This window comes from Poecilia reticulata, linkage group LG6 (assembly GCF_000633615.1).
Source record: "Poecilia reticulata strain Guanapo linkage group LG6, Guppy_female_1.0+MT, whole genome shotgun sequence".
Lineage (NCBI taxonomy): Eukaryota > Metazoa > Chordata > Actinopteri > Cyprinodontiformes > Poeciliidae > Poecilia > Poecilia reticulata.
The window spans coordinates 30,891,369-30,919,333 of record NC_024336.1 but is presented as its reverse complement, the minus strand read 5'-3'; the positions used below and the strand labels follow the sequence as shown (position 1 = coordinate 30,919,333).

Below are 27,965 nucleotides of genomic sequence, written 5' to 3'. Positions count from 1 at the left end.
AAAATACTGATCAGTCATAATTCTGACACGGTTGACTGAAACATCCTGATAAACAGACTATTTCCTGATAAAGATACGTTTGTTTCTGTAAGCACTGATAATCATTTAAATACGGTGTTCCACAAGGCTCAGTTTTAGGTCCTTCTCTTTCTTGATACCAACATTCAGCCTTTGGGAAACACCGTCAGAAAAAGGCTTTACCTTTGTGAATACTGCAGCTGATGACACATTTAAATCAGAGCTGCTGATTGGTGAACTTTAACGCTGACTTTCACTGTAGGAATGTTACTGCTGTGAGTTGAAAGGAAACTAATCTTTACTCTTTTCACTCAGGGGCTACTTCAATATCCTATAAATAATTACTTTTATGTTTATTACTTTGTGTAATAAAAATTTTAGTCACTGGTAGTTTCCTGAACTACGGAACTTAATAAAGGAACTTTATTAAGTTCCGTAATAAAGTTCCTTTATTACGGAACTTATTACTTATACTTAAGCGTGTTACATACATTTTTGCTCAAATCTATTTTTAAGATCCTAATAGATTTTAGAATGTAATCTTGCTCTTTTTTTATCTATTCCTAAATGCAAAATGTATTTTATATAATTTTGACTTATATACTGCTCTTAGTAGATTTTTTCACCAGTTGGCCTTTAGTCTTTATACTCCACGATTAATTGATTACAAATAACTAGTTCATCACTACTATTTGTTTCAGCCATACTCAGTATGCAGGGCCGGATTTAGAAGGAAGTGAGTCCCTGGGCTACGGCTTTGGGGCCCGACAAACACAAAATTCTTGAGATAGTTAGAAGGCTTATTCACTGTTTAAATGTAAAATTCTGCTCAATTTCATTCACTAACCTGATCAAATTCATAAGAAAGCAAATAAGAGAAAGTGGATGATTTGATCATAATATCAAATCAAAAAAGACTCAGAGTTTTAATCCTCCACAGAAACTTGACACATGAACAGACAGATGTCAGGACAGAAAATGAAAAGGCAGTTTTTACAACATGGTATAAAACATTCAAACATTTTTAAAATGTCTGTTCCAGCAGCAGGGGGCGCTGCTTCTGTGAAAGCACTTCAGGACGGAAACTGCTGCATCTCTCTTATTCTTCTTCTTCAACTCGGGTCATAAATTACAGAGCAGAACGTCGGAGATTATAAAAATAAAACATACTTATTTCTTTTAACCAGTGACGGACTCACACAGTCGCTGCATATGTGAGTTGATGAGGATTCAGTACCAGAGTTCACCCAAAGAGGGCGCCGTTTGACCTGCCATTTCTTACCAGGAGGAAAGCCGTCTTAAAATTAAAAAATAAAAACACTAAACATGTAAAATCTTTCAAAGTATGTCTGTCTAGTTTCTAGTGCAAATATTGTAATAGACTTGGAATAAAACAAAACTAACTTACAAGTAGCTTCAGAGAGTTAAAGGAGCTTCTTTTAAGTTGATAATTCCTTAATATTGATAAAGTGAACCTTTTCATGTGCAACCTGGAGAAACGATGCTGTTATAAAGTGAAATAATCTGCCAGTGGAACTAGAACTTTTTAAAATCAATATTAAAAAATGATTGACCTAAAACAAGCTACTATGTAAGGGATGTCTAAACTGTGGTCAGTGGAATAATTTTATGTGGACCCACAACTCAAAAAGTTGTTTTTTCAGAAAATTTCGGAGCTTAATCTCAATTTTTTTTTTGGCAGAAATGTACTCATTCTTTCTATCTAAAATGGCCTTAATAGGCTGTTGTACTGAGCACATTTTTTAAAATTCATATCAGAATTATTTTTCATTTAAAGTTACAAAGACAGTGTGGCTCCTGAGTTCAATAGAAAGGGGATGCAGATATTGGCAGGACCAGAAAATGTACAAAAAGTGTTTGGACACCACTCTTATATGTTGCTAAAATGCTACATGTATGTTTTCTTTGTCTTATTTGAAGTATACTAAGATATTTGCACTAGGAACTAGACTAAACGTACTTGGTAAGATTTTGTGTTTTGAGTCGGTTTGACACAGAGATGGTGAGCAGTAAGAAGGAGACGATAACTCCCTGAAAACCGGGTGGACCTGCAGAACCAGGATCTGAACCTGAGCCAGGACCAGCCTTTTTCCCCCAGCAGCATCAGTCTGGATCCACAGCAGGATGACGCTCTGCGTCCCCACATCGTCCCGCCTACATCAGGCTGTTCAGGTGTCCCACAGGGTTCATCATCAGGGTCCGCTGGTTAAGCGTCTCCCTGTCCCGGACCAGCGCCGCCCTCTCCTGCTCCACCAGGGCGCGGTCCTGCTCCACGGCCGCCCGCTCCCGGTCCAACCACAGCCGCTCCGCCTGCACCGCCGCCCGGTCCCGCTCCACCATCTCCCGCTCCCGGTCCAGCACCGCTCGCTCCCGCTCCACCGCCTCCCACTCCCGCTCCAGTCCTCCCAGCGACCCGCCGCACGGCTCCTGGAAGTCCGTGGAGGAGGACGGCTGCTGCGCAGGAGGGAGGCGGAGCCTGTGTCTGGTGGCGGCGGGGTCTGGGTGCTGGTCGTCATCCTGAGCTAGAGGCGTGAGGAGGGGGGCGCTGCCGGCCAGACGGCCCTCCATGGCGTCGTTCATCAGGTGGAACCACGGCCAGGAGGAGGCGCTGTCGGCTGCACTCTCCATCCCTACGGGAGGATACTTCAGGTCCTGAACAGAAGGTAGATATGGTTTCTGCAGCTTATTTAGTTCAAGACCATTATGGATTACATTTAAAGAGACAGTTCTCATTATAGGAGAAGTAGCTCCTATAATGAGTTCAGCAGGCACACAGTTCCACCAGCTGTTTGCTACTTGCTGCAGGCTAGTCTGGAGGAGCTGAGTGAGGGAGTTGCAAGGAGCTTGGACGCTTGTAAACTGCAGCTCTGAGGAGGAGCCGTGTCTAATAGGCGGGGCTAGGTCCACTCAGGTATTTTGCACAGCTGAATGGTTGCCATGAAGATTAAAGCATTTCTCAAACATGCATGAAAGATTCAAAGGAATACTCCAGGTTTGTTTTGATGGGGGAATAACATTATAACATGATGTACAACTAAAAAAAGTACATATTTACAGGATACTGCTCCTTTAAGACATGTATCACAACAGAAATGGGGTTCAAATGATTTATTGAATAAATTATGATTATTGAAATAATCATCAATTTAATAATTGAATAGTCAAAAACTGGAGTATACAAATTCGAAAAAAGCCATTTACTGAAGCAACACACTCAGAGCAAGAATTAAGCCACAGTTGTACAAAAATATACACATTTTGCATTTCAGATTAAATAAACTCTTGTTTATAAATATGTTCTTACCAGAACTCCTCGAGTTAATAAAACACAAAACAAGTTGACTGGGAATCTTGTCAAAGCCAATATGTGGCTATATTGGTGTTTTTTTAATGGGAGTTTCTATAAATAATAACTTTTAGTGTTTAAAAAAATTGTCAGTTTTCATGTGGATTAAATGCCATAATACATAAAAATGTATTCATTTCCAAAGACATCCAGCTATGGGTGGACTAAGCCTCGCCATTCCCTGTGAAATTGGAGCAGGGATCATGGAAGCATTGATAGGATGGTGGGAACGTCTCACCTTGTACCTCCTCTTCAGATTGTCCCACTTCTTTGCCATCTGGTAGGTGGAGACTTTTCCCTGCAGGCCGAGCTCCTTCAAGATGGCTCTGAGGAAACGGGTCATAACGTCATCATCAGCTGATCCAAGTTACACATTAATGAGTTCATCTAAAGTTGACTGATCTTCCTGAGTTTTTGCTTGTTTCAAGAGGGCCAGCTGTCTATCCATCATATAAAAGGGCTATTTTATAAGGGCTGAATCAGACATTTTTGTGTCAGCTTTATTAAATACTGACCGAATAAACAGAAAATTGTGGTTTTCTCACATTACTAAACAGACACATTTAGCAAAATATAAAACAGTAACCTCTTTGATGATGAATAGAAATATAAAAGATAAAATGAATAAAATTTGAAAAACTTAAAATACCCATGAAAAGAAAGACATACAGAAATACCGCCTTAAAGGAACGTTAAAACTTCGCTCCATGAAGCGCATTAACTCAGACAACCATCAAAATCAAAAATTTTATATTTTGTTTTATTTGTTTCTACATTATACCCACCGCTTTTCTGTCATCGTGCAAAGTGCATTTTGCTTCCCGAATCGGACACGTTTCTCTTTCCCCATTCTGGAAACCTCCGCCATTTTTGTTTTTCTATCAACGGCTCTGCTTACTAAGGAAGACCAGCGGCGCCCTCTGCTGGATGGCGAAAAAACTACAATACTAAAAAGGTCTAAACCGACGAAGTTAGCTAACCGACCGACTGGAGCTTGTTTTAATCTAACGAACCACTAATCATTAATTTTTTGCAGCCGAAAACATCTCCTCCTCACCTCCAGGCAGCTTTGGCAGCGTTCCTCCTCCCGGTGAAGAGCACCTCGTTGGAAGCTCGGAGTTTGATCATCCTCCTGGTGTCCTGGTCGCTCACTGGGAAGCAGACACAGCAGAGAGCCGCTGCAGTCACGTGTTTCTGGAAATTACTCGCTGTTTATCTGCACGATCCCTGATCTCTGGTAAGTTTGGGTTCGTTTTCCCTCTGAATCACTGATACCGTTGCCAACGGTCCACAGTAGCCCGGATGTTGACTCGAGCCTGCAATTTGTAGTGACAAACACTAGATGGCACTCCTCCCCTTCCATGATAAAAATATGTCGATGTAGAAATTGTGGGGCAACTGTGTTTCGTCTGTAATCGGTCAAAAGTCGCAGCGACTTCGAAAAATGTATTTTATAGATTTATATGGAGAAATGTACCAAGAAAAGATTTAAGTAATAAGAAATAAATTAAAAATATTATGTTGATTAGATTCCTCTTTTTAATCTGTCATGTCACATGGTAATAACCAGAGGTGGGCAGCAACTAGTTGCATTTACTAAAGTAACTTTTTTGAAAAAAATTTACTTTTTCAAAATAATTTACATTTTGGAGTATTTTACTACACTGTATTATTTACTTTTACTTGTGTAATTTTATTATGAGGTATCGCTACTCTACTGAGAGAGTAACTTCACTGTTTTAACTTTGTTTAAACCAATAATTCACCAGACACAGACACACACCTGCAGTTTTTTGTCAAAGTTTCATAAACTTTATATTGAAAGAATTTTTTTCCTTTTGTCTGCTTTTGTTATTTTTCTAATTAAGCAATTTATATAAATTGTTTTCATTTTGGTTCTTAAAATACCCAAAATTTCCACATAACTTTACATTTTGGTCCATTTGATGATGTAATTTTTAAAAGATTAAATGATTAATGTTTTGATCAATTACTCATTACTTGAGTCGACTTTTTACCAAATACTTTCTATTCTTGAATATTTTTTGGGCGGCTACTTTTTACTCTTACTTGAGTAAATTTTTGGGAACTTTACCTCCGGAAAGAGCAGAATCAAATTAAATCTTGTTCAGGTGGATGCAACTCAAATGTTGGTGAATTAAAAAATGTTGTGCATTGACATCACAATAACACATTGTCATGTTGCTACGCCTGGTGTTATGGTGGAAGTGTCCCGTATTTTGGAGGTTCTGAAGCAGCGACCCATATTTTCCTTCTTCCTGAACAAACAGATGAGACGGATTCAGGATGAGTTCAGATCAGATAAGCAGCTTGTGTCCACATCATTACAGCAGAGGAAACATTTCCTGCAGCTCCATCGAAGGGGTTTTGCATATAGACTGATCTGATCTCAGTCAGTTTTAGAGTTGATAAGGAATCCAAAACAAACCGGACCAAGATAGTGCAGATAAACCGGAACATTGGCCAGTTTGTGAAATAAATATTAAATCTTGACTTCCTGCTAAACTATATTCTAACGTGAATACGATTTTAAGCTAAATAGTAATAGTTGATTTTGATTAAGAATATTTTGGTAGTTCAGATTAATAGTAATAAGTTAAACATTTGCGCCCCCTGTTGATGCAATGTGGTACTGTAATATTTAAATATAAAATTATTTCATTCCTAACAAAAGAATATTTTAAAATTAGCGTAAATTATTGCATTTTTGTAGAATACATGCTCTTTAGGTTACCTTAATAGAAGCTATGCAAAGTTGTGTAATGTACAGACAAAATAAAATAATCGATTAATAGAATGATAAATTAAAATAAGCTATTTTTCTCTAAAACTGTACGACAAATGTCTTCAATCTGGTGTTTTGGTCTCAACAAGCCCTTTGTTTGAAGGACAAATTTGTTTACAGCAACTTCATAATTCATTTTATTTGTTGTTGCTGTTGTTTTGTTGTTGATTTTATTTTGGTTAATTAAAATGTCTTTCAGTTCCAGTGTTAAATATTCATTAAAATGTAATGTTTAATGATCTCTGAGAATGTGTTCTTGCATTATTATTCCATTATCATTATATTACCTTAAAATGTTTTCAAAACAACAATATTATTGTATTTATCGCAATAACTTCTGGGACAATTTATTGTCCAACAAAATGTGTTATCCTGACAGGCCTATTGATAAAGTAAAGACACAACGATGAAGAAAATCATAGAGTGTGAACTCTGTGTTGGTTTTGACTTTTTAGTTTGTCCAGGAAAGGACTTGTACTTACTTTTGTAGGAGAGCTCTGACGGCGTGGCGCACTCCTCTCCGCTGGCGTCGATGTAGGTGACGGCGGCGTCGGCCTCGCCGTGGTCTCCGCCCGCCATGCTGTCCAGCTCCGACATGCCGCTCCGCTCCCCCATCAGGCAGTCGGGGGGCGGAGACGACCCGAACACGGCGTCCTCCTCGCTGGTCCACACCGGCGTCACTCTGGGGGCTTTATCGGCCAGCCGGCCCTCCAGAGCGTCGCTCATCAGCTGGAACCAGGGCCAGGAGGCCGGGTTGGTCTGGGCCTCCATACCGCGAGGAGGAAACTTCAGGTCCTTCACAGGCAGGACACAAGATTCAGAACCAGCAGCGCTAAAGAGACGGATTCATTCTGATAAATTTACATAATGTGTCGTTTAATGACCTTCGCAACAGTTTCCAGAGAAGCTGGGAGTAATTATAAGAAATACACTGTAAAAACACAAAATATTACTAAGAAAGTTTGGTCTAGTTTCTAGCACAAATATCTTAGTGCACTTGAAATAAGACAAAACTAACTTACAAGTAACTTCTCAGCAACATAGAAGAGCTTGTTTGGGTCAATAATTCCTTAAAGTTGGTGAAAAAGTACTAGATTATTTCACTTATAAAATGGGAAAATGTACTTAAAACAAGCTCCTATATCTTTCTGAAATGTTACTTGCTTGTTGGTTTTGCCGTATTTCAAGTGAACTAAGATATTTGCATTATATATTAAACCAAAATTAATTGGTAAGATTTTCTGTTTTTACAGTGCAGATATGTCGGTCATAATAGGCTCATAATAACGATTAATCGATAAATAAACTAGTTGATGATTACTTAAATAATTGATTTGTCACGATTAATCATTTCAGCCTTAATTATCTGTGCTATTTAGTTTTTCCTCGACATTTCTAATCATATTTTAATTGTTAATTTCTATGACAAATAAATAAACTTACTAACTTTATGAAGTTTCTTGTGAATTGAAGAAAAAAAGAGACATTTTTCACAGTAAAAGAACAAACCTTGAATTTAGTCTTCAGGTTGTCCCATTTCTTGGCCACCTGGTCTGGAGTTATCCTCCCAGTCAGACCCATCTCCTTCACAATCCCCCTGAATCAGAACCAGAACCTTTTTAGCTGGAATCATGAATATTAACTGTGATAAACTGATAAAAAAAGATTATTGATATTGTGTTCAATTGATTTACAGACAAAATGTTCTTTATTATTTCAGTTGTATTAACATTTTTCCCACATTCTGGCTGTATTGGAAAGATGGTCAACTAAATGTCACAGTTAAATCAATTAAACACAACATAATAAAATAATCCTGTTTTCTTAGTGAAGGGACCCCTGGTCTCCGTCAGTCTTGATATTCCTGACCTCCAGGCGGGTTTCGCCGTGTTCCTCCTGCCGGTGAACAGAGCCTCATTAGCAGCTCGCAGCTCAATCAGTCGCCTCGTGTCTTCTTCTGTTACTGTGGACATTTAAGTTTTCGGCACATTAATCTGAGTGAAGTAGAACAACAATCCCCTCCCGTTTCCGGTCTCTTACGTTTGTATGTGAACTCTGTGATCCGGTGCAGATCACCCAGAGCCGACGATCCGATCTTCTCTTCGTTATCGACCAACAGATCCATCTCAGACTCCGTCAGGAACTCGGCCATCCCGCCCCGGCTTCGCCGCGCCCGTTTCTTTGGCGTCTGCAAAAGAGTCTCGCACTCCTCGTCCCCGTCCTCCACGATGGGAGCGAGGATGGGCGCGGCGTTGGCCAGTCGGCCCTCCATGGCGTCGTTCATCCGGTAGAACCAGGGCCAGGAGTTTGGGTTGGCCTCCACTCCGCGGGACGGAAACTTCAGCTCCTGGACGAGACGCAAACCGTTTTCAGTGTGGAAATTATTTTAATTTTTTTTTTTTTTTAGATAATGTATAACATTGGACAAGTCTTTTTTTTTTACATATTTGTGTCAGTTTGATAAATAAAACTGTTCTGATAATAGCAGCAAGTATTTACGTTCATCTTGTTGCCGTTTGCCTCTGTGGGGGGAAGTGGAGGAGGCTGGTCATGTATTTGTTTGGTCATATCTGTTACCGGCTCTAACAGCAATTTCCATATTGGTGCATCCCTAGTTTTTATTTTTGAAGCATGTTCTTTGCTTGCAGTAATATTGGAGCAGATTTCTCTCCGTACAGCATCGCTGCAGGGCGTTCTGGGGGTTTATGTACCTTATACCTCCTCTTCAGGTTGTCCCACTTCTTGGCCAGCTGCTCTGTGGTCAGCCGCCCCTGCAGGCCGAGTTCGAACAGGATGGCTCTGAGGAAAACAAAGAGAAAGTCTTCATTTCTAACTTAGGCTAGTTATAATATAAAGTGAGGGAATCTCACCTCCAGGCTGGCTTGGCCGAGTGTTTTCTGCCCGTGAACAGCGATTCGTTTGCAGCTCGGAGTTTGATCATCCTCTCGGTTTCGGCCTCGGTCACTGTTGGACAGAAGAATCAGGTTAGAAACAGAAAAACAAGGTGGAAATAATAAAATCACAAGTTGGGTTTCCATTACAATGTGCACAAACTATGACGATATGCTAATGTCTACAAAACACAATTCACAATTCTGTTTCCAGTTAGTAAGAAACGTAATTAAATAAAATCATATGAATGCATTTGTTCAGGTAATAAGTCATAAAAATAAAAAAAAAGACATGCTGCACCATCATCCTGTCGTCTCCGTCTTTTCCACCAGTAGTATCAGAAAGTTGTTCATCACATGACTGGTAAAGTGTTTCCATTGCAATTTTATTAAATTCACAAAATGTTAATACAGCCAAATCCACTTCACACTGGTGCACAAACTTTTTGTCAAAACTGCCATGTTTCTATTCAATTCCATTTCTATTCCAATTTTCACAATTTTATGGTGAATGGAAGTTCAGCTAAAGAGTCGAGTTCATTTCTGTGTTACTGTTAGATTTTCAGCCCTGAAAGATGTTTGTAACAAGATCGAGCAAAAGAAACATTTTTCGAAATCAGTTTCTTTCAATATAAAACTTTAACAGAAACTGCAGATTTGTGCGTCTGAATTTTGGCTAAAGCAAACGTTTTTCACAGTGGATAGAGAATCCATCCAGACATTTTACTCAAGTAAGAGTAGCAATACTTCATAGTAAAACAACTCAAGTAAAAGTAGAGTACAAATACTCCTAAAAGTAATTTTTTTTCCAAATCATTACTTTGATGTAATGATCTCAGGAAGGTTCACCTACTTTTATACGTGCACTCCGTCATCCTCCGCCATCCCATGGGAACGCCTCCGGTGGGCGGAGCCTCGGCGTGGACCGACTCGTCTTCCTCCACCGGCTCGCTCGTCACCGTCTCGTCCATCTCCGTCTTGATGAGGAACTCCAGGATGTCCGTGTTCTCCTGGTTCTGGCAGGGCTGGCAGTCGGGGGGGTGGGCTGCGTTGCCGGGACTGTCCGGACTCAGAACCAGGCTGCTGTTAAACAGGCGGCCCTGCATCGCTTCGTCCATGATGTGGAACCAGGGCCAAGACTCCACCACGACCCCAAGGTGCTCCTGGCCCTGGTAGGGCTGTTTCAGGTCCTGAAAGAGCAGCACAGTGACCCCTGCAGGCTCAGATGAGAAACTGCAGTAACTAGTGGAAGCAATAAGGGGGTTTTCACATATGATTGGGAACCAAAACTGCAACATTTGCTACATTTTCAGCCGCTGTAATTCCCTTTCACACTGCACTGGGTCAAACAATCCGAACTAATTGAAAAACATGTTCCCCACCTCGCCTGTGGGGGCGCTGCACCAAGAACCACTGAAGGAAACGACACAAAAACCTCTGAAGAAGAAACTTAGCGACACTTCCTTCTTCACAAAATGTAAACCAGAACAGAGTAGAGTAGGTTTGGATGATACGGCTGAAAAATGCTTCATGACGTAAACGTTTCAGATTTTAACAGCACTCTCGCATTTGTTTTGGTTATTTTTACCCAGAATGCCTTTTGTTTGAGTTGACTTCCTACTTTTGTAGCGGTTTCCAGTCAGTTTGACATTGACAAATGCATTCATACCAGAATTAACTTTATCCAAACCAAAACCGAGGTTTTTAGGCGGACCAGAGTTCACTTTTTGATTCCATTGCTTCTCCAAACATCCTGACTTTCTAGACAAATGAGATAGAGTTGGGTTAAAGCGGACTAAACATGACTGGTGTGAATGCACCCTAAATAATCCAGATATATGGAAAGATGTAGGAGATTTTCACCAAAGTTTTGAATTGGTAAAAAAAAAAAAAAAAAAGTGTTGTCTCATTTTTTATTGAAATTACTTTCAATTTCTATTTTTCTTTATGAACTCCTGCAAATGTTTAGCTGAATCCTAACACCAGAGCTTTAAAAAGGCTGCAGCATCACATGAAGCAAACCCAGAACCAACTCCACTGCTGTTATTAAAAACCCCTGCAGCTCGGTGTTGTGTGGTGCAGATTCCCTGATTACATCCCGTCCTGCTGAGCTACACGAACAGAACTCAAACATCTGAAGGAGGGATAAATAAATGATGAGCTAAAGCCGGTTTATAGTCTGACTGCGTCCTCACAGCAGGGCTGGTTCTGAGAGAGATCCAGCTGTTACAGCAGAGGGTTTTAATGCAGAAATATTTAGAGGAAATTATTAAAAAAAAGACCCAAAAAGATAAAAGAACCCATCAAAATCCTTACTAATGTAGCAGCTGCTGTTAGTAATTACTCTATAAATGCTAAAACTGCTCCATTTGTTAACACAATTTAAATTATTGGGGTTCCCCATGGCTCAATATTGGGTACTTTCCTATTTTCATCCTGTATTCTGATATCTAGCCGATAATACTCAGTATTTTATTCACATCTTCCAGCTGTATCACACATACAGCTGATGATATCTAGCTGTATGTGTGTTTTGAAAAGTTATCTAAATTATCACTTGATCCAGTAAAACAAGCAAAAATATTAGAAAAATTAAAAACATAGCTAGATAATTTACACAAAAACTAAATAACAAAGGACATAAGGAAAGAAAAAAAAGACAGGAGAGAAGGAAGTAAAGCAAAGTAGAGTTCATCAAGGTCAGACAAACTTCTTACTTGTTCCACTTCCAGTTTTTCTTCATACTCTGTATGGCAAGCCATTAGTATCAAAAATAACACATATAGTAACATGTTGTTCTAATAAGTAAATAATGAGATGGGTTGTTTTTTACGCTACCTTGTTGTGAATCTTAATGCCTGGTGATATACAAAACATGTGGTGGCATTTTATTCAGATTTTATCAAAAATCTAAATCCCTAATTTTGGGGGAATGACAGAAAGCACATGCATCTTTCTTTCTGCTCCCCTCTTAGTCACACTCAATTTAACAATGAAGTTTATGACATTCAACTCACCCTACCAGTTATTTTTGGACAGTAAAACATCACTAGTGTGTAACAGAATGACTAGTGTATATACACACCATCTACAGAAAGACCTGGTGTATTATAAACTGTATTATTATTTTTTAACTAGTACTGTCCATTAGTTTATGTTTTAGGGATAATCTGGTTGTGTCTGCCCTTGAAGTGTGCTTCAAAAAAACTGTTATTCAAGGATTAGATCAATAAGTGAGTTACTATTTGTAATATTTTTGATACTAACAGCTTGCCGTAGGCCTGAGCCTTCCAGGGAAGGAGTTGTCACTAAAGATTATCAGCCAATAAGAAGCAGAGTTTACCAAACAAGCAACCAATGGTTTCAAATAAATTATTTTTTAACTACAAACTGAAGAGAAACAACATGTAAACAAACTATTAATGTAGATAAAACTGACACTGGGCTATAGTCGTTTTCATATTACGTCTAAAATATGGAATTTTATTTTGATAAAACAATGGTTTATATTTATAATCTAATACCTTTATCAACCAGTTAAAGTGAACTTAAGCTCGAATCTGTTTTTAGCATACCATAGGTGCAGAAATGTGTTTTCCTTTCTGATTCAGAGTCAGATCAACATAGATGGAAGAGATGACCGGGAAAAAAACGGCGATGGAAAAGTCACAAGAAAAGAAAGAAGAAAATCAGGAAAGAGGGAAGTACTGCAGGAATGGAAGTAGAACTCAAAAAATCAGAGACAAAAAAGAAGAAAGGTCACATGGAGGGAAAAAGGTAACAAGAATGTTTGTCCTTTTGACAAGGGACAAAAGGACATGAGAGAGGAAGGAAGAAAGAAAGGAAAGACAGGTCACAGGATACGAGACAGGAAGGAAGGAAGCAGTGACACAGCATTCCCGGCCCCCTTTAGACAATGGCGGTGTGGTACCGAGTGTCTTTTCCTACACTTATCCTGACTGTGTAGGAACCCTGAACATTAAACATGTTGAGTTCAACATGTGACACAAAAATAACAAAATGTTGAAAAAAACCAGCTTTTTTTCTGGCTAAATCAACAAAAATCTTCGGGTACGTCGAGTTAAACCTGAAGAAATTAAACCCTAATGTTCAGGTTTGACCCAGAAACAAACCAGTTTTATATTAATCACTATTTCCTCCTACTGGGCTGAGAATTCACTTTAAAAGTTCAGACCTTTCATATAAAGCTGTGACTGGCTGGGTCCAGTTTATCTGCCTAAAAATAGGTTTTCTTCTGTTTGTGCTAAAAATCAGAATTTGTTAATTTTTTCCTGAACCAGAAAACTAAAAAAGATAAAAGTCTTCAGTTTAAGGCCAAAAGGCTGCAGGACAACTTTCCTCCACAGCTGCTCTTTTTGTTTTTAAATAAACCCAGATGCATCCATTTAATTTGCCATTATTATTGTCAATATATATTATCTTTAGAGCTGTAACTAATGATTATTTTATTAATTGATTACTTTGTTGATTAATCAATGTATAAAGATATACCAACAAATATCAGTTATCGGTTATAATATATTGATATCAGTCCAAATTGTCGCATCGGTGATTCCTGTTATAAATTAGGATTGCCACTAAAGATTACTTTATGAAACAATTATTCTAAACGATTTAATCGGAAATAAAACCTGGCACATTTTTCAGATTTTTCTTTAAATCCCTTAAACTTACTTTATACAATATTAGAAATATATTTTAAATTACAAATATTTTAATTAATCTTTTACGTAAGAAAATTTATATTTTATTGCCTAAATGCAATAAAATGATTTGTGGCAAAGGATGCAGCTGAAAGATAACATGAGATTTGTTTTGTTTTTACAGAATTTTGTAGAACATTTTTACACACGAAGGTGTTTATTTTTTTGTCTTAAATGTAAACTGTACTTTTTTTTTGCACAGTTTTGGTTAAATTACTACTCTGAATATGCTTTTCATTCAGCAAATGGCCTTTTTCGAGTCTGTATATTGTAATTATATCTATATTGATCAATTACTAAATAAGTTGACGATTATTTGAATAACTGATTTCTCTAGATCAATTCGATTGATCTTTACAGACCCAATTATCTTACTCATGCATTTTTCTTTAAATGTAATTATTTTATGTTTTATCTTGAACAGCAGCTTGTAGTGAGGTGAAAAACAGTTTAGAAATTGCCGGTCATCCCTCTGTAACCTGAACTCACCTTATATTTGGTCCGCAGGTTGTCCCACTTCTTGGCGATCTGGTCAGCCGTCAGCTTCCCCTCCAGACCCAAACCCTTCAGGATGGTGCTGAGGAGCAGCAGAGGACAACATCTGAGACCGAGATAACCCAAGAATGTAGAGTTTATAGACTCCATGTGTGGAGAATGATGAAACGGGCCGCAGACGTCCAAAGAGATGATTTAAAACGAGGCCAAAACTCTGGATTCATTTGTTCTACAGCAGGAGTCTCTGGTTTTAATCTGATTTATTACCAGATGTGGGCAGAGTTTCCAAAAATTAGACTCCAGTAAGAGCAGCACGACTTCAACGTATTTTTACTCAAATAAAAGTAAAAAAGTATTTGGTAAAAAGTAAACTCAAGTACTAAATAAATGATCAAAACAAAAATCACATCATCAGATGAACCAAAGTATAAAGTTAAGTGAAAATTTAGGTATTTAAAGGACAAAAATGACAACAATTAATTTTAGTAACAAAAATAACAAAATCAGGCAAAGAAGATTTTTCCAAATCAGTTTTTCTCAATAAAAAAAAAAACTGATAAAACTTCAATAAAAACTGCAGGTGTGTGTCATTTTAACTGAAACAGAACCAGGCTAGGACCTTGAACTGGACCACAGAACCAACCCTGACTCGGCCCAGACCATGCTGAGACCTCCTCACCTCCAGGCGATCTTAGCCGAATTCCTCTTCCCAGTGAACAGAACCTCGTTGGAGGCCCGGAACTGGATCAGCCTCTTCACGTCCTCCTCCGTCACTGTAGATCAGAGGTTAAAGGTCACGGGTGCATCAGTAGGACAGGACCCACTGAGGCTGCAGATACTCACTCTTGTAGGAGTTCTCCTGGAGGTTCGGCTGCAGGCTCGGTTGGAGGGTCGGCTCCATGGTGATCATGGGAGAGCGGGGACTCGTTCTGGTGTTCGGGCCCGCTTCCTACAAGTTAGCTCATCGTGTAGTTCGGTTCCTCCAGCTTCCTCCGGCTTCGGTCCATTCAGTAAGTTGGGTCCAGTTCGGTTCGGGAGAGCTCCGAATGGTTAAAACGTCCGTTAGCTTTTTTCCGGCTAACACAACACAACAAACCAAACAGATCCGAGCTTCCTGCCGAGCTGGGAGTCCGGTTACAGACAGCTGGGACAGGTTCCGATGTCCGGCATGTGTCAGAACTTAATGACACCACCGCAGAATCATCGGGCAGAACCGTAAATAAACCCGCTGGAGGTACCAGAGCTAGCTGCTGCTGCTGCTGGTGCTGAGGAAAGGAGCGCTCGATACCTCCGCCCCAACCTCCCCGAAGTCATGTGACCGAAATCTGGAGAGGGCGGAGTTACAAACATATTATTATATCATATTATATTATATACTGTGATGAGCCTCTTTTACTGTAAATAAAAACTAATTATAAAACATTTTCTGACATAAAATCCGACTACAATTTTTTTTCTTTTTTTTTGTAGGTCAGTAAGCGTTGCTAAAGTAATCAGTACCATAATACTTAGAGATCGAATATTTTATAGATTTTTATGTATCTTTTTTTAATTGAATTTTGGCAGATAAAACAAGTGAAGACCACTTTGGTCACACACATCTTTTGACTTTACTGACTTTGTTGTCCGTAAACTGGGATGATATTTTTTATGTTTCTCCCTCACAAGATATCAGTTTGGTGGGAAAGAATAAATCTGCTAAACATTAATGGTCATAACACTATGGCTGATCTGAAACATGTAACTGTACCAATTAAGTTGTTAATTTGTTCAAACTTCGGTGATGAAGTTGATAATCTGAGACAGTAAAATTATGACAATGATGACGTTTCATTTTTCTATGGATATAAACTGTGCTCTGCTGCCCCCTGCAGGCTGCAGGAAGTCTCTGCACAGTGAACCTGTTGTGATCCTGAAGAATAAAGTCAAGTTTAAAATATTCACACACTAAAAAAGCAGGAAATCTAATTTCTCAGTTTAATTCTACGGAAGCGCTTTGTGTGGAAGCGCATTACTATCACGCAAGGGGGGAAAAACGCAATGCGCTTCCGTATATATCTGTCTTTGACCTTGAAAAAACTAACTGCGCGTTGTCTTATTTTGAAGGGTGAAACCGGAAACTGTATTCCCACCTGTTCCACCCTGACTCGGTTCTCCCTGTCTCAGAACATCCTGATGGGAATGATGGAGTCCGTGTCGCGGATCACGTCCTGAAAACTTCCCCCGATCACCTTTGATCCGTTCACCTCAACAGGTAACACCACGTGACTTCGCAACCTTGTATGCGCGCGCTCGGACTCCAGTGCGCGCGCCTGCAGGTGCTGATGTTTATCTACCCAATGATGATGAGGATGGGGATGAAGGTGAAACGACGTGTCCTGGTGAAGGAGTCGCGTTAACGTGAGCGTCGTTTCCTCGTTATCGGCGATTTTTCCAGGATTTTCCAGGATCTATCAGGTAAATCTGGGAAAACCGAGGCGCAGGATGAGGTCAGATCCTAAAAACAGAAACACAACAGCACAGAAATATTCTGAAGGAGCGCTGCCTGCAGAAAGCGGATCTCTGTGACCTTATTTACTATTCCTGCAGGCCAGGGAGATCCAATTGTTCCTTTAGAAACTAAAATAGTAGACATTAAAGTAAAAATGGACGTTGGATTAAACAAGAAAACCCTCAGAGCAGTGAGTAAGTCAAAACTGAACAAAAAATATTTATTTTTTGCATTTCAGATTAAAAACTTTCTTTGCCGGTAAATCTGTTCTACCCAGAATTCAAGTGGCATTTTTTAGTTTGACCTGGTCCAAATTCTGACTTTTGCTATCCAATTATTAATAAAAAATAAATCAACAAATCAATAGATCAATACATGCATTTAGAACCAACTAAATACATCTGAAGCTAAAGGAATGCTGTTTTTGAGTTTTAGGCAATACAATTGTTTTATTTAAAAAGTAATTTAATTATTTGCTTATTTGCATCTTTTAACGTATTTCAGATATTGTGTAAAAAGAAAAGTGGTTAATTGACAAATCTGCAGAATGTGCCAATTGTTTTAACTGATTAATCAATTAATAGTCAGAATAATTTTAACTGAAATGATCTTTAGTTGCAGCCTTTCTGTAACTAATGAAGTCAGAGGTTTGGTTCTGGATGTTCTTACTTATAAAACATCCTGTGATCTTTCAGGAAGTGACACGCTGCAGGTTGGGTTCACATTAATTAACATCACAAAGAAAAAGAGATCCAGAACCGAGCAGTTCATGATGAATTATTTCTGCTTTAATTAAACTGTTTTATTATAGCAACACAACTTATAAACCAAACCTGAACATTTAATAAAATGGAAAAAATAAAAATGTTTTATGTGCAAGAAAAGCAGCTTTAAAAACTTGCTTTAGAAGATATTTTGTCCCATCAGATAAAGTAAATATCGCACGTTGTTCTGTGACTGTAGCACCATGTTGGCCAGGAAGGGCCTCCTGCCGGACGGGTTCCTGCTGACCCGGCTGGCTGAGGACCAGAACCAGCCGAACCGCAGCCGCACCAAGTCCCTCAGAGCTCGCTTCATCACCAAAACTGGATCCTGCAACGTGGCTCACAAGAACATCAGGGAGCAGGTAGACGGGCCGAGTCTGTTTCTGTGTTTAGTTCGAGATGTGGACCCAGGATGCGGGTCGGTTCTGGTGAAAAAGGTTCATGTATTTCTGAAATCATGATAATAATAGTTCTGTTATAAAGATGCAACTAGATTGGACTCGATGCAGAGGCGATACTAGCCTGTTTGGTGCTCTGGGAAAATCGCCTTTAAGGCGCCCCCCACAAGATGCCACCCTGGGCGGTTGCCCATGTTGCTCATATAGTGGTTTGCAAACAAAAAATTTAGCACAACCTAAATATTTAGTTCCTAAAGTAAATGTTTAGTTCCAAACTAACTACTTCACTAAAAAGCTAAACATTTAGTTCCAGTCTCTACATATCTGTCGAAGCTGCTAACTTTAACTAAACTTAACTAAATGTAATTTGAAGTTAATGATTTAGTTTGGATCTAAATATTAAATTTGCAAACTAAATATTGAGCTTGCTAACTAGATATTTAGTAGCTTTGCAAACTAAATCTTTAGTTTATAATAAATATTATTTATAATATTTTGCTCCAAACTAACTACTTGGCAAGCTAAACATTTAGTTCTAGCTTGAAGCTGCTAACTTTCTTGTTTCAAGCTAAAGATTTAGTTTGGATCTATGTATTTAGTTTGGCAACTAAATATTGATTTTGGAGCAAAATATTTAGTTGGTAAATTAAATACTTAGCTTCAAACTAAAACTATAGCTTGCCAACTAAATATTTAGTCTGAAACTAACATTTATAAATAACGTGGTGAAAATATGACTTTGAAAAATGAATCCCCGTTGTTCCCTCTTGACAGGCTACATGAGTGAAATTGCTGCTATTAATTTTTGACTGTAACTTTACTAATGGAGGTTTGAGCTTCAGTCCATCCACAGGGTTCTGTTAGCCTGATGTTAACCAGAACCTCATTCATCTGCGCAGTTTTGCCCCAATTTTCCTCAGTTTCTCTGAGTTTCTGCTAAATGATGACTCCACATCCTCCTCCAACAGAGGATGATGTCGAAGAAGAAAGATGAGCCTTCAGCGGGGTCGGAGGTCAGCCATGTTTTGATGTTTTCTGGTCGTTTTCTCTCACAGGGTCGCTTCCTGCAGGACGTCTTCACCACCATGGTGGACCTGAAGTGGCAGCACTCCCTCCTCATCTTCACCTCGGCCTTCCTCTGCTCCTGGATGCTCTTTGCGATGGTCTGGTGGCTCCTGGCCTTCGCTCATGGAGACCTGGAGCCCCGTGACTCAGACAACGACCCGGGTCCGGTGCCCTGCGTCACCGCCATTCACTCCTTCACTTCAGCCTTCCTCTTCTCCATCGAAGTCCAGGTGAGCGTCTCTGCTGCTGCAAGGCATCGATGAACGAGTTAATCTAAAGTTGATTGATCTGAACGATCGACTAAGATTAATTGATAAACGTCTGCTTTCTTAAAAACTTGAGTTGTCTCTTGTATCAACAGGCTTTCTAAAAAGCCTGTTGATACAAGCCTGTATCAACAGGCTTGTATCAACAGGCCTGTTGATACAACAGGCCTGAAGGGCTAAATTTTCACAATATGCTGAATTTAAACAAGACATTCTAGAATTTTAACATTAGTTTGTGTCATTTGTATTTAATGCTGGATGAGTAAAGAGAAATTTATGGTTTTCTCACATTATGCAACACAATAACAAAACAGGAAACACTGCTGAATAGAAAAATAAAAGTTGAAAAGAATAAACTATGTTAAACATTAAACTCCCCATTTACAGAGAGATGTTCATGTAGTCGGTTTTCTCTTGAAAGAACATTAAAATTTTGCTCCAGACAGTTTAACTTATGACAACCGATAAACTCAACCTTGCTTCTTGTGATCATGTGTTTTTTCATAATGTTACAATTTTTCTGTGTTTTGCCTCCACTTTTCTTTCATCACATTCTCACCTTCCCAGCTCATCAGTAATTTTTGAATAAGTCGTCGCTGCTCCGTCATGTAGCTTCGCAGAATATTAGAATATTAAAGTGGTAATAAATGAGCATGTCGAGTGTTTATATTTCAAAACAAAGTCGTATAAAATACTTTTTGTATCGCAAATCGGACTCTTGTGGACCGTTTCTCTTTACCGTTCTGATATGGCTCCGCCATCTTTGTTTCTATTCCAACGGCTCCGCTTAAGAATGACCAGCGGCGCCCTCTACTGGATGGTGGCCGAACTACAACACTTAAAGACGGTCCAGCAGACGTTAATATAACTCATTTTAATCTAATAAACAATTAATTGATCCTTATTTGGTAACGCCCTCCTTCCGACTCCAGGTGACCATCGGATTCGGCGGCAGGATGGTGACGGAGGAGTGTCCCGTCGCCATCATCATGCTGATCATCCAGAACATTCTGGGGCTGATCATCAACGCCGTGATGCTGGGCTGCGTTTTCATGAAGACGGCGCAGGCCAACCGGAGGGCGGAGACGCTCATCTTCTCCAGGAACGCCGTCATCGCCACTCGAAACGGCCGACCCACCTTCATGTTCCGAGTCGGAGACCTGAGGAAGAGTATGATCATCTCCGCCACCGTGCAGCTGCAGGTGAAGCTTCAGTTTTTCTTCGAACCACCAACACCGGATATGATGCTAATCGGAGCGCCGCTGTTTCCCGCAGGTGATTCGACGCACCGTGACGACTGAAGGGGAGGTGATCCCGGTGTGCCAGCTGGACATCCAGGTGGAGAACCCTCTGAGGAGCAACGGCATCTTCCTGGTTTCTCCCCTGATCATCAGCCACACCATCGAGAGAGGGAGTCCGCTGTACGACCTGTCCGCCCAGTCCCTGGCCGCAGAAGACCTGGAGATCATCGTCATCCTGGAAGGTCAGGCCCCGCCCTCACCTGGTTCCACCTGACACAGTACATCCGGGGTCTACAACCTGAGGCTCCCGAGCCGCAAGTGGCTCTTTGGACCTGTGACTATGGCTCTTAAAGGGGCCATAGTCACAGGTTCTTTTTCTTTAAGAAAAAGAAAAAGATTGATTGATTCAGATCCATCTATTTTCTGAGATAAATAGATTGAGCTCAGAAATTTTCTAGAAATAACTTTTGAATGTCAGAATTATTTTGAGTTTGAAAAGTCGAAAACGTTAGACTATTAGAAATGTTCTCAGTTTGAAAAGTTTTATATTTTCCACTTTTCAAAATAAAAAAATTCCATGTTTTTTCGAGCTAATTTCTAAGATGTGTCTAAAACTTTCTAAGGTTTTCTTGCAAAATTTTCAACTTTTCACACTCAGAAAATGTGTTAAAATCAAACATATTGGACTTCTCAAACTCAGAGCTCTTCTAGCTAATTTTCGCCTTCTAGCTTGAAAAGTTGGAAAATTTCTAGAAAAAAATGTCTAGAAAAATAGACGTTTCTGAGTTTGAAAAGTTAAAAAATGTTGACTTTTGGAAATTGACAGAAATGTCTAACTCAGAAATTTCAGTGTTTTTTCTAGGATAGTTTTGAGATTAATCTCAAAATTTCAGAGTTTTTTTCTAACATATTTTCAACTTTTCAAATTCAGACATTACCAAGATGAACATTTCCAAGTATTTTTGGGCGGAAATTAACTCCTTACTTATTTTTATATCTAAAGGTTGCAGACTCCTGACCCATGTGGTTCTGATGCAGCATTGGGGGGTTTATATCTCTGTTTTCACAGACTGGTTCTGGTTCTGATGTTTTTCTTCTTCCAGGTGTGGTGGAGACGACGGGCATCAGCATGCAGGCTCGCACCTCCTACACCCCCGAGGAAATCCTGTGGGGGCGGCGCTTCGTCTCCATCATCACCGAGGAAGACGGCCGCTACTGTGTGGACTACTCCAAGTTCGGAAACACGGTCCCAGTCCGGATGTCGTCGCTCAGCGCCAAGGAGCTGGACCAGACCCGGGGCGTCCAGGAGGGGACGTCCGAGACTCACCTGCAGGGCTGGGGGCTAGTCAGAGCCGGCAGGGGGGGTTTCCGCAGAGGAGGGCGCGCCTGCGATGGCTCCGCCCCCCAGCCGTGGTACGCCCAATCAGAGAAGCAGGAGAAGGACGCGGAGCAGAAGGGACAGAAGAAGAAAGTGCAGCTGGAGGTGATTGGACGGCAGGTTGAGGAGGAAGAACCCGGAGACGTGAGCGATTGAACGAACAGAACTGATTCCTGATTCAGTGTGTTCTTACTCAAATGTGTCTTTAAATTTAGATTCATTCCAGCTGTTCAAAGTTCACACATCCTCTGAGACCCACAAGGACCAAAGAGACGTAAAAAAAAAAAAAGACAGAGAGCGCCAGTCTGACTGAGAATGTCCAAAGACATGAAACCGGACTTCATCTGTGAATCCTCACTGGCATTCAGAACAGACTCTATCCTGCTTCTGTTCCTCTCTTTAAAGGGGACATATTATACAAAATTCACATTTTTATTTTTCAATTTGGGTTTCTCCTGCTTCTGCTTGGAAAATGAGTCATTTCAAAAACCTTAGATTAAGTCAGATTCCACGGGCACTGAGGGTTACCTAGCAACCCAGTTCCACCTGTTACCTAGCAACCCAAGCAGAGTTCCAGTCCATTTGGTCAGATGGCTTTACCCTATGCGCTGTACAATGGCTGCTGGAAAAAACAAGTGCTTGTTTCTTAACTTACCATCCAGAAACCACTTGCACCATTCTTGGTTGTGCAGGAGGCTCCACTTCTGCTTTTCAAAAATGCATGTCTGTCTGCAGCCATTTTTATGTGCGTGTGTAAACGTTGAGGTGGGGGGGCGTGGCCAGCAGCAGCTTATTTGGATTTAAAGTGACAGAAAGCTGCAAAACAGCTCAAAATAGGCAGAACTGACCAGACTAAAATCTAATTAATTAAGAATCATTTTGTTAAAAAAAAATTATAGGAACATGTTTTGATAGCTGATAAAACTATCTTAACCAGTTCAAGGAAGCATGATATGTGATCTTTAACTGTTTTATTGTTGATTTGTCATGTTTTTGTGGTGCTTTTCTCTTGTTTTTGTAAATTATTGATGACTTTCACATATCCAGATTATTTACTGAATAAATAAAGGACATACAGAGGTCTGCTGTGAATATTTTACCTTCTGTAGATTAAAAATAGTCTTTATTGTTCTTGTTATTTATAATGTTTAAATAAATTAGTTTTGTATTTTTTGTCTGCACCTTCTTTGTATCATTTATCCACTTTAAAACATCTGCTGTCTTGAGATCAATCCAGTTGAAATTTTGGCTTTATATCTCATAATTATGTCTTTGAAAGTTGAAATTATGACTTGCTGTTGGGATTTATTTTTTCTTTTATGGCAGGAATGGACTTCCATACAGAAATAAAGTTTTAATGGAGATTAGAGGATATTTGTAAGCAAGCAGGTTTTCTTTGAGTGAGGGTAGTGCAATATTTTGATAGTGAAAATAATGAAACTATTATTTTCACTACGGTTTGATGTGATCTCTGTCCACAGATTAGATGTTTGTCCAGCAGGAGGAGCTGCTGCCTCTTCTTGTACTTCAGGATTTTTGAAAGAAAGTTTTGTTGAAAGGTTATAAGAAGTTAATATCATCACTGCACTAGATATCTATTTGTATTTTTATTAGTTTGATTCCAGTCTAGATCTTAGTAGCAGAAGGTAATGATTGGTCAGAGTTGAGCAAGGGTCAACATGGACTTTGACCATATGGAAGAACAATAATCACTAAGATATCATCAAAGTTTATATAACATTTGTTGGTGTTTTTTATTACCAGAATTAATAATCCTTTAAATGTAACTCGGCAGCCTGCTTTTATAACTAGGTCAAATTAAGGTTTTGATCAGGAGTTCTATGGAGCTACATTGGGGCCAAAATGTTTGCTGAAATGTTTGTTTTTCTGTGAAATAATAATTTTTTGAAACTGAAAAACAATTTTAACCCTGAAAAAAAATAGAAACTAAAAAAGTTCAAAACTATTTTTCATGTTTATTTTTTCCCGCAGTTTAGGACATTTTTATTTTCAATTTATTTTTCACATTAAAATTTTTTTAGTAAAAAAAAAGCTCCAAGATACTTTTCATATTTATTTATTTTTCTCAGTTTCAGATCTTTTTATTTTTAGTTGCAATTTTAAATTTTTTTTAAACAGCTTAAACATTTTTGGGGGAAATACATTCTATGGTCTCAATTCAGCACCATAGAAAAACCTGACTTGACCTAATTTGACCTGAACCAGATTCAAGAATGCAACAACATCACGTTCCTGAGATCCAAACAGAAAAAGAAAACCAGAATTTAAAAGCCAGAACATTTTATTTCCTGCTAAACCAACAGAAAATCACATTTTAAATTAGTCAAATCAGATTTACAGAAAAGACCTGAGGAGCCGCAGGAGCCTAAAAACAACCAGCGAGCCAAAGATTAGTTCAAGTTAACGCTTATATCCATAACAGCTGCAGCGATTCAGAACCAGAACCACCAAAGGCTCAACAGGGACCACAGCAGAACCAGGACCGGGCCGGCCGCGGGGGCCGTGGAGCCCGAGTTACACAGGTTACTGTTGCAGCACCTGTATGTGAATCTGGAGATGGACGGGAACATCTGGGTGAGGCGGGACACATCACACTCTGTGTACCGGATACACTGCCGGATCGTCTTCCCACCTGCAACACAGAACACCTGAGAACCCGAGAACCTGGAAAGAGTCCGAATGTTAAACTTAAACGAGAGGAAAAAAAGAAAATAAAAGTCATAAAATCCTGATGGGAACATTGTGGTGGAGGTTTGTATGACGGCTTATCAGGGCCACTGTAAATACAGAAGTAAACTTTTTGCCAAAAAAAAACTTTAAAACTTGCTAGAAAAAAAAAATCTGAAGTTTTAATATGAATTTCAGAAATTTTCCAGGAAAAACGCAGAAATGTCTGAGTTTTGAAAGTCAAATGTGTTACTTTTACAAATTTTCTGAGTCTCAAAAGTCAAGACTGGCAACTTTTCAAACTTTTTTCTAGAAAATTTCTAATATCTCAAAATTTCTGAGTTTTCTCTGTCAAATTTTCAACTTTTCACACTCAATTTTTTTCTGGATAATTTCTGGAATTAAGATTAAAATTTCAGATTGTTTTTCTAGCAAATTTCCAGTTTTTGGAGCTCAAAAATGTCCAATTTTATCCAGAAAATGTCTTGAGTTTTTTGGATGAAATTTAAGCTTCATTTTTTTTCTGGTTGATTTTTTCTGGTCTTAATATGACAATTTAGGTTTAAATACTGTATTTGAAAATTCTCTCAAATTTAATTTGGTGTGAAGTGAGAGTGAATATGATCCAAAAAGCTATTTGAAGAAAATGAATTGTAGAATCTTATTCATCTGTTAAAGGATTTTAAGAAGGTTAAATGTTACAAACAGCTGTTGAAGAGCCCAGGTTCGGTCATTTAAGGAAGTTCTCCTTACATCAGACCGCAGGATGCTGAGCGAAGCCTCCAGAACCCTAACATGCCCTCTTAGGTACGGAAGGCTCTCTGATATGAAAGTTCATGTCAGTACAGTCTACATAAACTGACCTTGATCGCTCAGAGAGATGCACGAGTCTTCAAATGTGCACTCCTGCACGTTCTCGCAGCGCCCCGTGTAATCGGCACACCTGTAGCAGCGAAGCCCAGAACCTGAGGAAGAGGAGCAGAGAGTCAGGAGGAAGATCACTGCTGGTGATGGTTCCCATTGTTCGTAGATCTGATGTGATTTTTAGAAGAAAATCTGACTGATCAGAATGACCAGCAGAGCAGGAACGATTCCTCAGATTAATGAATCGATTATTGACATAATCATCAACTAATAATTGATTAATCGTTAATCAGTTAATATACAGGCTCAAAAAAAAGTCAATTTCTTGAAAAGCAACATACTCAGAGCGGTAATTGAGACTAAGCTGTGGAAAAAAAAAAACTTTTTGCATTAAAGATGAAAAAAAAAAATCTTTATTTGTTGGATAAACATTCTACCAAGTTGCAGTTTTTGCTTCACCTGGTTCAAATTCTGTAAAACAAAATCTTATTGCACTTTAGGCACTGAAATGTTTACTTTCTCATTTAAACAATGAAGTGAATTATTTGTTTATTTGCGTCTTCTAATGTATTTTTAATCTTGTATTAATAGGCTTAAACGGCTGAATGAAAAATCTGCAAATTAATCATCAGAATAATCAATAGATTAACTGATAATTAATTCCAGTCCTGAACAGAAGATTTTAAAATTGATTCAGATTTTTTATGTAATCTGAATAAACTTCCAGCTACGAGTCGTAGCATCTTATAAACCTTTAAAAGTTTTATTTCAGTGGAGCTGTGTTTCAGATCCATTATTGACACAATAATCAATAACAAAAATAAATTGTGAGCTTTTCATTTATCTGATGTTAAATTAGATAAAATGTTTCCTGTTTCAGCTGGTATTAACATATTTATTTATATCTGCCTAAACCCAGAATAATATTGAGAGATTCTCTCATTATTCTGGCATATTACACCTGAGCCAGGTGTGTTTTTTGTGTTTTTTTTTCTCATATTTTTGAATAAAACTGTCCTCAAATGACTCAGCTAATCAGAGGTGAGTAGAGGCAGCTGAAAGAGAGGGCAACAACGGGATGGGAAACCCTGACATTAACAGAACAGCAGCAGAAGCTAAAGCTAAAAACGCATTAAGTAACAACCAATAAGTAAATTAAGGCTAAATGAAAGTGAATGAACAGAAAGTAAATAATCCAAAACAGAAACATAAACAAAAATGACACACTAAACCCTAAAGAGACACACAATGAAATAAAATAAAGAATTAAACTCTAAAACCAAAATAAGCAACATAGAAATGATGAAAAACTGAATAAACAGATGAAACTAAAAGTCCAAACACTTATAGATTATGACACTTTTCTCTAGTAGTGGACAATATTACCTCTCAACTATATGAATTAAGTCAAACTCTTTTGGGTTTGCTGGGATTTTATCCCATTCCTCCTGACAGAACCGGTTTACCTGAGCCAGGTGTGAAAGCCGCTTCGCTCACACACACCTTTTCCCTTTATTTAAAAATTTCTATAGGAGTGAAAAAGTAAAAATACTGACTTTTTAAAATCCATACTTAAAAATTATTGACTTAAAACAAGTTCCTATATCTTGCTGAAAAGTTAATGATGTTAGTTTTGTCTTATTTCCAGTGTGTAAAGATACCTCCACTAACCACCAGATAAAATACTTGGTAAGGTTTTGTGTTTTACATTCTGCTCAACCTCAAAATCAGAAATATGTGAATCTGTGGCAACAAAAATCTCTTCACAGCTTCTCTCTCAGAGACAAACTCACGAAATTAAAGTTAGTTAATCCAAAACTGAAAGCAGAAATGTTTAACTAATGTGAATATTTTCCTTAAAGCATTTCCTTCTCTCTCTCTCTCTCTCTCTTTAAATATCAGGTTCTGCCGGGTTCGGCTCCACTCACCCACATGCAGCATCCCGGACCAGAGCAGCAGAACCAGTCCGAGGCAGCGCTTCATGTCGCAGCTGAAGTGAAGCAGTTGTTAGCGGAGCGTCCGGCTCGGTGTCGGTCTGTTCGGCTGTGACCCGCAGAGGACGCCGGACAGCAGCTCTTTGTCCAGCGGACCACAAAGACCCGCAGTGTTCAGAAACCTCCTCCTCCCCTGAAACAACCACTCTGCCGCTGGTGCTGCCCGTCTTCATCAGACTGTTTATCACGACGCTGAACTTGGTTCGTCTGTTTTATCTGCGTTCATTACTGACCCAGGTTCTGCTCCAACTGTTCACTGTAAAAAAAGTCCGTAAAATCAACAGTAAAAATCTGTGAAATCATGACAGAAAAATTTTGTAAAGAAAAACACAATTATATTTTGTTCATTTACCAGTATGATGTTGTATAACGTAGAAGAGAAAATTATTGTAAATTTTAAAATGTAAAATTGTAAATAATATTGTATTTAGTTGTAGAAAACACACATTTTGTATTGTTAATGAAAAAAGTTGGATCCTTCACAACATTTCAGCAGTGTAAAACTATATTTACAT

General features: G+C 38.9%; 3 protein-coding genes across 3 annotated transcripts; 1 reads left to right on the top strand and 2 right to left on the bottom strand.

Moving 5' to 3' along the window:
- Window positions 1-915: 915 nt before the first annotated feature.
- LOC103466805 (uncharacterized) lies at window positions 916-15,608 on the bottom strand. Its single transcript, XM_008412666.2, has 13 exons — window positions 15,145-15,608; window positions 14,981-15,074; window positions 14,296-14,383; window positions 9,936-10,272; window positions 9,062-9,155; window positions 8,903-8,990; window positions 8,232-8,538; window positions 8,061-8,154; window positions 7,701-7,788; window positions 6,674-6,986; window positions 4,443-4,536; window positions 3,624-3,711; window positions 916-2,691 (listed from the first exon to the last, which is right to left on the bottom strand). The coding sequence occupies exons 1-13, from the start codon at window positions 15,209-15,211 to the stop codon at window positions 2,194-2,196; spliced, it is 2,250 nt and encodes a 749-aa protein (XP_008410888.1). The 5' UTR covers window positions 15,212-15,608; the 3' UTR covers window positions 916-2,193.
- An 805-nt stretch (window positions 15,609-16,413) lies between these two features.
- kcnj11l (potassium inwardly rectifying channel subfamily J member 11, like) lies at window positions 16,414-22,583 on the top strand. The gene is made up of 6 exons (XM_008412665.2): window positions 16,414-16,758; window positions 17,756-17,918; window positions 19,010-19,249; window positions 20,218-20,487; window positions 20,561-20,768; window positions 21,630-22,583. The coding sequence occupies exons 2-6, from the start codon at window positions 17,760-17,762 to the stop codon at window positions 22,058-22,060; spliced, it is 1,308 nt and encodes a 435-aa protein (XP_008410887.1). The 5' UTR covers window positions 16,414-16,758; window positions 17,756-17,759; the 3' UTR covers window positions 22,061-22,583.
- A 1,605-nt stretch (window positions 22,584-24,188) lies between these two features.
- On the bottom strand, window positions 24,189-27,628 carry LOC103466803 (CD59 glycoprotein-like). The gene is made up of 3 exons (XM_008412664.2): window positions 27,385-27,628; window positions 25,456-25,557; window positions 24,189-24,557 (listed from the first exon to the last, which is right to left on the bottom strand). The coding sequence occupies exons 1-3, from the start codon at window positions 27,437-27,439 to the stop codon at window positions 24,358-24,360; spliced, it is 357 nt and encodes a 118-aa protein (XP_008410886.1). The 5' UTR covers window positions 27,440-27,628; the 3' UTR covers window positions 24,189-24,357.
- Window positions 27,629-27,965: the final 337 nt, after the last annotated feature.